Source organism: Excalfactoria chinensis, chromosome 1 (genome assembly GCF_039878825.1).
Source record: "Excalfactoria chinensis isolate bCotChi1 chromosome 1, bCotChi1.hap2, whole genome shotgun sequence".
Taxonomy (NCBI): Eukaryota; Metazoa; Chordata; class Aves; order Galliformes; family Phasianidae; genus Excalfactoria; species Excalfactoria chinensis.
The window spans coordinates 893,583-905,328 of NC_092825.1; the positions used below are offsets into that span (position 1 = coordinate 893,583).

At 52.2% G+C, this 11,746-nt stretch overlaps 1 protein-coding gene across 2 annotated transcripts in view; it reads right to left on the reverse strand.

The window, feature by feature from the left end:
* Positions 1-151: 151 nt before the first annotated feature.
* Positions 152-11,746, reverse strand: part of TASOR2 (transcription activation suppressor family member 2) — a 30,812-nt gene continuing 19,217 nt past the window's right edge. Inside the window, exons 15-24 of one of the 2 annotated variants that reach the window (XM_072349916.1) lie at positions 11,491-11,727; positions 9,648-10,548; positions 8,713-9,217; positions 4,487-7,828; positions 3,940-4,065; positions 3,509-3,662; positions 2,889-2,994; positions 2,116-2,291; positions 1,670-1,784; positions 152-889 (exon numbers count right to left, since the gene is read on the reverse strand). In XM_072349916.1, coding sequence (XP_072206017.1) covers position 889; positions 1,670-1,784; positions 2,116-2,291; positions 2,889-2,994; positions 3,509-3,662; positions 3,940-4,065; positions 4,487-7,828; positions 8,713-9,217; positions 9,648-10,548; positions 11,491-11,727 — 5,663 coding nt within the window. In that variant the 3' untranslated portion in view covers positions 152-888. Of the gene's footprint in view, positions 890-1,563; positions 1,785-2,115; positions 2,292-2,888; positions 2,995-3,508; positions 3,663-3,939; positions 4,066-4,486; positions 7,829-8,712; positions 9,218-9,647; positions 10,549-11,490; positions 11,728-11,746 lie in introns of those variants that run through there. The other variant, XM_072349905.1, reaches the window with a different exon arrangement.

Genomic DNA, 11,746 nt, shown 5'->3' on the forward strand with positions numbered 1-11,746 from the left:
TAGTAATAATTCCTGCTGCTGTGATTCCTTTGCAGGGTGCTGATGTGGCTTCAGATATTGCTCACTTTAGGAGAATGTGAGAGAGAGAAAAGTCAGTGGAACTGCTTTCCCCTGCTCTCAGCTGCTGGATTTGCAAAGGTAGGGGGAAGGTCCGTAGGAAAGCTTCAGGCTTTTATTAGTCAAACTTATGTACAAAGTCATCCTGTACAGTTTATGTCATTCCATTAAAAAAAAAACAAACAAACCCCAAAGGACAAAATGTTCTCCACCTGAAGACAGAGGGTGATCTTACAAAGGTCCTTAGTGCTGTTTTCCTCACGGTGGGTCTGAACTACTATAAATAAAGAGATTCTGTTCCAGCACTTCCAGCTGCTGGAGGAGACTCACAACCCCACAGTGAAATGGGGCCCAGAGGTAACGTGGGTGACTTGAAATGTAGTGTAGAGTGGATTCTTCTTTCCCAGAGTCAGACAATGGTCCCCAAACAGCATTTGAAATACAACCCCCACCTCCCCTTCCCCAGCATCCAACACATGCACTTGTGTACAGTAACAGTCGTGGAAAGCCAGAGCTCATAGTATTGCTTCTACCCCTCCAGTAAACAGCGTTTTGTTTTCCTATTATTTCACTGTCAGCTGCACTAATTGCTTAAAAACCACCACAATAACTTAAAAAACCGTAACATTAAACATTAACCTCCATCCTACATCCAATTTGATGGCACGAAGCAAGTCTGCAAGAGCCATCTTTAAATAATTCCTATGTACAGAACTGAAGCTACCCTTCCCCTGCCAGTGTGTGCTTTGGGGCTGTCCTACGGAGGGCTGGAAGACCCCAAGCATCACTGTAGGGCCTGGAGAGGAGCTGCCCCATAGCACGGCTTTGTCATCTGCAAGACAAGAGATACAGGCACAGGTTATTGCTGTGTGCCAACTCCTTGCCAGCCCCAAGGAGCTGGGAGTCCTGGTAGACAATAGGTTGGTCATGAGCCAGCAGTGTGCCCTTGTAGCCAAAAAGGCCAATGGCATTCTGGGGTGCATTAAAAAGAGCGTGGCCAGCAGGTCGAGGGAGGTGATCCTTCCCCTCTACTCTGCCCTGGTGAGGCCTCATCTGGAATATTGTGTCCAGTTCTGGGCTCCCCAGTACAAAAAAGACAGGGATCTCTTCGTCCAGCGGAGGGCCACAAAGATGGTGAAGGGCCTGGAGCATCTCCCCTATGAGGAGAGACTTAGGGAACTGGGTCTGCTTAGCCTTGAGAAAAGAAGGCTGAGAGGGGACTTGATCCAGGTTTATAAATACCTGAAGAGTGGGAGCCATAGTGGCGAGGCTGGTCTGTTTTCAGTAGTGCGTGTGGACAGGACTAGGGGCAATGGGCTGAAACTTCAGCATAGGAAGTTCCGCACGAATGTGCGCAAGAACTTCTTTACGGTGAGGGTGACGGAGCACTGGAACAGGCTGCCCAGGGAGGTGGTGGAGTCTCCTTCTCTGGAGATATTCAAGACCTGCCTGGACGCCTACCTGTGCGACGTGGTGTAGGGAACCTGCTTTGGCAGGGGGGTTGGACTCGATGATCTCTAGAGGTCCCTTCCAACCCCTACAATTCTGTGATTCATCTCATCCCTGTGCCTCAATCTGCAGCCTGGTGGATCAATCTCAAGCTCCCTCTTACCAACAGCTTCTCCTAAACGGGGCAGCCAATTTCTGTGCCATCTCCAGGAAGGTGCTGATGTCGGCCACGAGGATCCCTTTGCTTTCAAAGACGTCTCTGCTGATGCTGGGCTTTTCTGCAACAAGAGCGGCACCGTAACTCAAGACGTGCAAATGAGATTCCTCTGAAAGCTTCAGAGAATGCCCCCAGATCCCACCGCAGTTACTCTTGTTTTGCAGAGCTTTCCAACCTCAGCCAAGAGCGTGTGACCCAGAGCCATCTCTGGGCTCAGAATTGAGCGGACCTCCCCCAAGAATCTGTTTGTTCTGCCTGTTACTGCATTGACTCACGGCTCAGAGCTGCTTACCCACACCTCAAATCAGCCATTGCAGCAGCAATGAGAGCTGAATGAGACAGTATTTGTCGGGGGAGGGAGAAGGAAGGGGGTGCCTGGAGCCTGCCCTCACCTGTGAGATACACTGCAAACCTGGCGCCGACGTGCTGGACCTGCAGGTTCAACAAGCACTTCATGTACTCGGATCTGGGGGACGAGCTGGAGTCGCACGCGTGGTAGTGCAGCACCTCAATGAGGTCTTGGCATGACTTCAGGATCAAGTTCTTCCTATGGGCGTTGGCGTCCACCCTGCACGAGGAGAAGGGCACAGCTCCAGTCTTTGCTTAAATGTGCTGCCCTGAGTTTTGAGACCCTCCCTGCCATAGGAAACACCCAGCGGGCTGAAAACCAGGTCTTAAAAACTACCATGTTGCTATTGCTGTGTGCTCAGGGTGGGGAGGACCAGAGTTATCCCCGTTTGTTGCAGCATTTTCTGCTCAGTGAGAACAAACCAGCTCATCTGCCAAAGAGGGGGAGAGCTGCCTTATGGAGATGCAGCGGGGTGCGCAGGGTGGCTGCCAGAGCTCTGCCTCATCCAGGATCACGTGCAAGGCACAGCATTTCAAGCCAGCTCCTGTCCAGGTCCCAGCCCTGCTGCTCCCTCTATAGAGATCAAAAAACCCATTGTGTTTTACCTGCGAGTGTGCAAATACCGACCTCTGGCAATGCCACACTCACTGATAAGGGGAATTCTCATGTAAAAATACCTTCATGTTTGTCTTGTGAGAGGCCAAGAGGCCAAAGCACAACTGGAAGCACCTGACTCCCTCTGCACCCACGCTCCACCATGGTGCCCTATTGCCAAGGACACCGAGGACAAAGGATCTGCTGCTACGCGGCCATTACCTGATGTTTTCTCGGAGCTTTTTGCTCTCCTTGTAGTGGAGGAACCACTTCCACCTCCCGCTTCTGTTCAGCTTCTCCAGGACCTTCACTACTTCTTTCAGTTGCCCTGGGGAGATAGCAAGAATAAGTGAAGGGTCCTGTTGGAAGCTGAGCACTGTGGGGCACTGCGGGCTTTGCCATGGTGAGCTGATGGCTCACAGCCTCTTTGGGATACCATGCCGGCATCTGAAAACACACTGCTTCAAATGTATCCCTTTAATATAAGGTAAAGATCTGTGAGGTCTGTTTTTAAATCCCATTGAAAAGCTGAAGAGACCAACAAGGTCTCCCTATTGCCTTCCTTGTCCAAGCTGGATGTTACTACACATCCCCTGCTCCACCCCTTATGGTTTTGGTGGCCTCTGCTGCACTTGCTCCAGTACTTAGATCTTTTTGGGAGCCATGATATGGACCCATTTATCCAGATGGGGTCTCAAGCACTGATCAGAGGGCAAAAATTGCTCCCTTTTAGTAAACAAGAGGATGCCTATTAAGTTTTTGGAAGCAAATGTTGCTATATCTGCAGATGGAACCAGGAGCTGACCCTGCTCATCATCTGCAGCTAAACAAGAGGGACTCACCCAACGTTGCCGTTTCCAACACCTCATCGTCCGACACCACAAAGCCACCAGAATGGAACAGCTCCTGGTACGTCTGATCTGTTATGTCTTCGGGGCTGTCCACTCCAGCAAACACCACGTTGGGACGGTGCTTCAGCCTCAGCAAACAAGGGACCTGCTCAAGGCAGAATGCTTTTGTGAAAACAAAGTGTGGTCCAGGAGAACGTTGAGAGCCCACCTCATCCTCTGTCTGCACCACCGTGATGCTCACGTCTCCATAGCCCAGCTCTACAACCATGGGTGGTGATACAGGGAGCTACAGGCAGATCCATCTGCTGCACGTTCCCTGCAGTCCACGAGCCAAAGCCCATCTGAAGGGCTCTGTTCCCCTAAACGAGTCCATTTTGGCTCATTTGTGTTGGGCAGCTCCTGGTCTCAGCCACAGCCCTCACCTTGTGGATGTGTGAGGAGATGTCCTCGTTCCTGATGATGACCAGCAGCCAGTTGGTGTCCCGCTGTTTCATTTTGCAGAAGCTCAGAGGTTCCATCTCCACGTGGCCATCTTTCTTCAGCAACGTCTGAAAGAGAAATTATCACGTATTTGTAGAAGAAATATCTTCACAAGCGTGCAAGAGCCGGCTGTGATGGTTCCTCATTGCAGGGCATGAGGATTTCTCAGGCTGAATATTAAGAAAAAAGTTCCTAGAGAGAGTGGTGAGGCACTGGAACTGGTGAGGCCCAGGGAGGAGTCACTGAGCCTGGAAGTGTTAAAGGAACATGGAGATGTGGTACTCGGGGACGTTGCGGTTGGACTTGGTGATCCTAGAGGTCTTTTCCAACCTTAATGATTCTATGATTCTCTTTAGGGTCCTGCTTTAGTAGACACGATGATGATGGGCTGATGTTGGACTCGATCCTAGAGGTCTTTTCCAACCTCAGTGATTCTCCCCCTGCCCTTGGCTTTGACCCCAAAGCCTCCCATCCCCATCCAACCGTTACCTTCACTCTTGCAAAGAAGGGTTCCTCTCCTGTCTCCACCAGGTAGAACATCCCAGGCTGCCTGCACGCCTCCTCGGCCACGCTGCGCAGGCGGAACTGCAGCGTGCTGCACAGCTCTGTGATCACATCCTCAAAGGCAGCAGCCTGCCTGGGGAAGGACGCGCAGCGCTGAGACCTGATGGCCTCCCCCTGTGCCAAACCCTTCCCTCTGCTCTCACCCTCCGTGTCAACCCTACTCAGCATCACCCTATTGAACTCAGCGTACTCATCGAGGATAACCGAGATGTCCCCACGGGAGTCCTTCAGTTTATTCTCATATTTGAGCTTGCTGAGATGGAAAGGAGCCGCACAGCCCTGATTTGGGGAGCTGGCTCTGCTCCTCTGCCACCAGCAGGTGCCCCACGATGGGATGCAATGGGAGGGTTCCCTGCGGTGGCTGCGTCGCTGGTGGGGCCTGAGGCTGTGTGGCCATGGGTCCGAGGGCAGGATTGTCACCTGCAAAGGGCTCCTGCTCCGCAAGGAGTGAGGGGCTCCTCGCACAGATGACTCCTGGGGAGAGCAGTCTCTAGGAAAAATGGAGGTAGAAAAGGGTGGTATCCCACTCCTTAGGATCTGTTTTAGCTTATAATGGAAACGGAGGTGCTCCATGTCCAAAGTGTGCTGGGTGATTTCTTCAAAACCCCTCCACGTCCCCATCAATGACTCCAGTAAATGAGTCTGCCCCTGTGAGCTTCCCATCCTGCCCGGGCATTTTGTGGTGACCGTGAAGTTCAGGTAATCCCTGGAGATCCCCCGACTGTCTGTGATATTGACGTAGGGTGGCATGTGCCTGCTGCTGGTGTTCCATCGGCTGGTGGGCCACCAGCAGCCCTCCTCAGTGCTCAGGGATCCCCACTCCTCACTGCATCCCTCTGAGCATCCCAAGCTTATAGAGGATGAGGAATCGCAGTCAGTCCTTGTGGCACCCACGGACCTTGAGCAGTGGCAACCCCTGGGTTTAAGAAGGGGGTGGGAAGTGCTTCCCAAGTGCTTCTCCCAGTCTGAGTCACTGGAGGAGGACCTGTAGGATGGATCTTCCCAGCTCAAACCCGCACATTTTTCTGTGCTGGGGAGGCGTTTTGCCTTCAGGAGAGCATCCAACATGACCCCAGTGTCTCTAACCACTAAGCTCTCTCCAGGGTCTGCACATAGCAGTGATGTTGGGGTTGGTAGAACAGGGATTTCTCCCTCTTCCAGCTCTTCATCAGCACAGTGCGGATCAGCTGACACAGCGGAGTCACCCTGGCTGCACAAAGACACGGGCTCTTCCATAGGCACGAACAATTCCCCTGCTCCAAATGATGCAGGGGGGGCAGGAGGGATGCTGTTTCCTCCCTTGCCTTCCTCAGGGCTCCCTGGGCAGGCACACCTGCTGTCAGCATCTGCTGGTAGCTGTCCCACGCAGCTGGAGCTCAGGGCAGCATCTGGAGCAGGAGTTGGACTCATTTTGGGGTCCGTGCCAAAGACTGGGCCTGGCTCAGTCTCATGGCCATGCAGAGGAGAACAAGGCCTCGATCCTGGCTCTTCAGGTGTGAGTATATCCAGAGGAGAGCTCTCTGTAGGCTCTGCATGGCACAGCCCCAAGTCCTTCTTCACTCCTTCTGCACATTCAGGCTTCAAGGAGCCTCCCAGCGCTGGGTTCTCAGCAACCACACTCAGCTCTGCAGCAGTCGCTGTCTTGCAGGGCTTTCCATGTGGGCACAGGTCTGGTTCCTGCTCACTTTGTTTTAATAAGCAGCAATGGGTGTCTGCAGCAGTACCGTGGGGAGAAGGGTCCCGATATGGGGAAGGCAGAGGTGGGTTGTTTGGAGAGCTCTGCTGGTGCTGGGCCGCAGCGAGAGGTGGTATATCACTAACATGCTCCTCTTCTCTCATTGAGGAGGAAGAATCTAACAGGTCACAAAGAGAGCTCTTCAGTTCCTGTGGTGCATCAGCTGTGCTCGTTTCATTGCTCCTAGGGGGCTTCTCTGCACCCAGGCACACATCAGTGCTTGCCTCAGTGTCAGAGCCACCTGCCCAGGCTGCACAGCTGAAGGCAAAGCCCTGGCCATCACACGCTCCCGAGGGCTCATCCAGCACATCTGTGTGGTTGGCAGAAGGACTGTCAAGCTGCTCTTCCTCCAAAACCTCCTTCTGGTCTCGGTGCGACTCAGCAGCGCTCGGCAATGTGAGCTCAGTGCTAACATCGCCTGCACAACATTGGGAAAGGCTCCCTCCTGGGCCACTCCTTGGTGGAGTCTGAAGGAGAGCTGTGGCCACCTGGTCCCCTTGAGCAGCTCCCATATCAGTTCCTCCATCAAAGCAGATGCTGGAGTCAGGGGACTGGGTTAGGAAGGGTCCCCGGCCTCGTGGTGACTCAGGGCCAGCTGCGCAGGCAGCTTTGCTCCCAACAAGCACCCGCGTTTCTGCAGAGGGCGCACGATCCTCATCTTTCTGCTCCAAACCATCCCTGAGCATCTCGCTGGCAGGTCGGGAGCTGCTCGTAATGGTAACCCCACAGACAAGGCTTAGACTGGGGGACAATGGCAGCACTGACACAGGATCATCTGCGCGTGCCAAACCAACAGCATTTGTCCCTGCATTTGGAGTGGCCACAGTCCCCCAGGGCTCTTGCAGTGCACCCGGGCTGAGGGCTGCATCACCAGAAAGTCCTTGAGGTCCAGTCCCAGTCCCACCTGATGGCACTGATCCATTCTCACAGGGTAACGCAGAGGCAGCGCGGAGGGACACGGGGCCATCTCCAGGAATGCCAGAGTCCTTTGGAGGTGCTGAATTCACCAGTTCTCCATCACCTCCTCCTGAAAATGCTAAATCAACAGGCCTCGTGATCGTGCCTTCGTTTTCAGAGTCTTCCTTCTCTCTTTTTCCCTCCTCCGCCTCTTCTTCCTCTTTTTCTCTATGTCCTATGGGGTCTTGTGATTCCCTCTCTTCTTCACCGAGTCCAATAAGGTTTGAATGAGTTTTGAGACTTGCTTCTGAGAGCATCGAATCACAGGAACGTTGTGGTCCGTCACTGGTAGCCCAGCTGCTGTCCATACCTTGCCCAGCATCTTCCACGCTCCCCCTTTCTTCAGGAGGACTGGGGCCACCCCCTGAGCATGCTGCCCACCTGCTCTCTGGCTGCTCTCCACCTCCATGCTGAGCACACAGGGCATCACTTTGGGGAGCTGGGCTGAAATTCAGGGTTTGACCACGTGGGTTTTCCCTGCCCAACACAGCCTGGGGTTCACCAGCATCGTCAAGCTCCTCAGAAGGGCTGGGGGTCATCCCAGCATCCGTCAGCTCCTCCTTGAGTGGCTCAACCTGAAACAACATAAGCCAGAGGTTAACTTTAAAGACAGGAACCCCATGCGTGAGGACATGGATATTTTAACAACTCAGACTTTGTCAGTACAACCACCCCAATGGCATCTGAGGAGATAAGTTTGCCTCCCAAATAAATCTGGCTTGAATCTTTATCAGACAGGAGTCACTGCCGTGGCCACAGACAGCCAGGGAAAGGATCTGAAGCCTTTTATCTTCTATATACAGTGAAGAGGCTTAAAAACAGACCAAACAGTGCAGAGATCTCAATAAGGATCCATCGCAGGCTGGAAAATGCCCAGAGGAGACAAGCAGGCTTTTGAAACCCCATCTTTGGGGTAGTTCTGGTTTTCCTTCTCCCTCATTTAAAAGTAGATTTCTAATAGAGACCTTTAGACTGACAAAAACAAACTGAGCCATGCTGGATCTCCAGTGACTGAGGGTTTGTTTGCTCACTGGTCTTCTCTCTGGGGTCTGGAGAAGTCCAGTGATTGAGGGTTTGCTGAGACCCTGGAGAGAAGATGCTTGTGTTTATATGGCTTTGAGAAAACTGATATTTACTCGCTCCAATCCTTTGGGATTCCTGCACATCATGTCCCTGTTCTCTCAGTCACTGATGGATACGGCTTCCCTCAGAGCCCAGGGATACCAGCTCAGTCTGTGAACTGGAATCGAGGCCTCTGAGAACTCTGAGTACGTTTGCATAGGGCAGCAGACTGTTGAATGACTTTCATGTATCACGCTTCAGAGAGCCCAACTACCTCACCCCAAGAGAGCTCACAGGCACATCTGCTCCGTTCCTCCCACAAGAACCTACTTGCACAAGCACAAAACGCACTGTGTGCCCTGCAGGCTCGTAGCACCCCACACCCCCAAGCTCTTACTGCAGTGACAGTTGAGACGTCACGCACACACTCCTCGGTTCTGTCTTTCCCATCCAGGTTGCTCTGATCTGCATGTTCATTGAGGGAAGGGCTCTCTGGGCTCGTGGAGGAAGGCTCCTCCTCCCCTGAAGAGGATGATACTGTACTATCAACAACACCAGGAGTCCCATCAGCATCAGTCTGAGAGTCTGCAGGGCTCTGCTCCGGGTGGAAACAGCCCTGGAAGTGTGTGCTGGGATCCAGAGAGCTGCTAGGAATCTGGTCAGGGTCTGACCGTGAATCTGCAGGGCACGTCTCCAACTCGAAGCAATCATCGCTGTCTTCGCTCAGCTCAAAGAAGTCTCCAGTGCTGTTTAACGAGACGTATTTCTTGGGGTTGCTGTGCTCCACCACTTTCCTCGTGTTGCTCAGGAGTTTGCTGGGCTTGCTGTAGAATAAAGCTACCCACATGTGAAGTATCAGCTTCATCTCTTCCACATCGTCGGGTAGATCAGAGTCCCAGGGTCTGAAAGAGAAAGCAAACACAGCCTGAAGTCATGGAAGAGTTGGAAGGGACCCTTAAATGTCATCTAGTCCAACTCCCCTGCAATGAGCACAGACATCTATAATGCCCGCCTCCTCCCTCTGCTTAAAAAGGTAAGTCATCCTCAGTGCTGAACCTCAGTGCAGGGGGGGCTGTAAGTGCTCAGCTGCATCACTTGATGTGGTTTCCAACTTGAAACAAGAAACTCACAGCTGCTAACAGGCACTTTGTGTGCACAGCTCCGGGTACCCGTTCTATCTGCAGAGGCACAGAGCTTCAACACAACAAAACTGGGCATCTCAGCATGGAGAAAAGGCAATTATCATGCAAAACGAAGCAAAAAAAAAAGCATAGAAAACCCATTCCTATAGCAAAAGATGTCACCTGCAGATGGCTTTCCAGGCTGACTTACCCATGCAGGGCACGGATGACTGTTTTCTCCAGGGCATCATTGGTGTACCTGCTGTCCAAATGGAAGAGATACTCCTCCTCCCATTGGCACGTCACCTTCATGGACTCACCGCAGTGGTTGACCGTGTGGGACTTGGCAAAGTCCTCCTTCATCCTTGGAGGCGGCAGGCTGCTCCTGCGCTTTGCCCTCATGGCCTCCAAGGGGCTCTGTGGGCAGGTGCTGTTCTGGTGGCAGAAAGGCAGGACCTTTCCAACTAAGGGTGCTGCTCTGGAGCTCCTGGTCCCATTTCTGGAGGCTGCTGACCCAGGGTGGGGGACACCTCTGTGTTTCTTTGAGTGCTCAGGCATCAGTGAAGCGTAGGAGTGCTCGGAGGAGATGAAGGAGTGTTTGTTCATCTCGGTGGCCTCCTGCATTGTCTCCCTTGGAGGCAACACACACGTTTGTTGGCTGTTCTTGCTGTTAATCTCAAAGCTTTTCTCTCCAGGAACAGGGGTTGAGTCTTTTAATTCTGTTTTTCCGGTTGTTGGAAGCTTCTGGTTTGAAGATGCTTTAGTAGATGAGACGGCTGCCTTTGCAAGCTTGTCTACCCTGTGGTATTCGTGGTCGGAAGCACTGCGTGAGGACTTGTGCTTGCAATGACTCTGCTGCTCCTTGGCAGAGTCAGTGGATGAACTGCAGGACAAAGCCATCATCCCGCTGTCCATGGGGATAAAGGGAGGAATACAGGAACCCAGAGCCAGGTCTGCCAGCAAGTTCAAGGCATGGGACTCGTAGTCGTTGCCCTTCATATCGAAAGCGTGGCCAGTGATGCTGCTGGGATAAATCTCACCCATCTGGCTGTCTGCTGCGTGGCTTTGGGAAGAAACTTCGCTTGGGAGGTTGGGGAATGGATCCTTCCACTCTGCATTAAAGGAAAATAAAGAGAGTCAGTGGAGGTCACAGAGAGGGGGTTCTAAATGGACGGCAGTCAGACAGATGCTGTGGCATCCAGCACCTCTCCAATATCTCCACATTAAGGACCAGTTTGTCAGGAAAAGGATGTTTCCCCAACACAAGCTTTGGACATTCGTAAAACCCCAAAACCTCCATGGTGTGAAGGTGGTGGTTGCTGCAGAAGGATCCAGGGTTGGGATCCCGACATAAAGGAAGAGGGCAGTTCTCAGAAATCAATGGCACAGGATCCAGAGGTAAGAACTGCGCTACAGTTTTTATGTGTTATATTTAATATCCTTGGGAAACCTACACAACTGCCCATGCAAGAGAACTGGCTTGAACTGCTCCAGGAACCTCCCCGTGACAGCACAACTAATGAAAACTGCCACGTATCAGGAAGTCTGACAGCATGTGGCAATAACAGCCCGAGAAAATTGGATAAACTGAGCCAAAGTGGTAAAACCGGTCTTGAAAAGCCTCCACCAAGGGGGAAAATAAAGACCGGAGGTCAGATCTGAAAAGACATCAAAGTGTGAGCGTGAAAAAAACATGACAAATTAGCAGAAAAAGCGTCTCTCCTCTTCCATCATTTATTTTGGCAGCCTAATACTGGTTCTCAGTTTAAAAGCAGACTCCCAGCCGGCACCTGCAGACGTTGCACTCTGAGACTATCCACGCTGCCTCCTAAATCCACTGCAGTCTGTCTGCAAAGGGTTTAACAGTCCCACTCTGGTTTTGCAGCGTTAACAAACCTGACCCCCCCAATCCAGACCTTCAGCCCCTAAGTATCAAAAGGCCCTTTTGGCAGCTGCTGAATGTTCTGTTACCACTGCCTGGTCATGATCTGACAGCGATGTTGGACGGCTCTGTTTTTTAAAGTAAATATTTCCATAAGGAGCAGCATTCTTACCGCTTTCTGCTGGCTTTTGGGTGTGAGGTTTTGAAGGCCTGTTAGCCACGCTTTTTATCACCTTACTCTTCACTGGCTTTGCGACGCTTTCGGTAACAGGAGCCTTTTTCACATCCGAATTCATCAGCATCTTTGGTCTCTTTGTTTCTGAGCCAGGACTGATGGGAGCTGAGGTTTTCTTCCGGACAGGTTCAGACTGTGTTTTGTGCACAAATTCTGCAGACAGCACCTCTGCACCTGGGACAAGGAAAAGGGG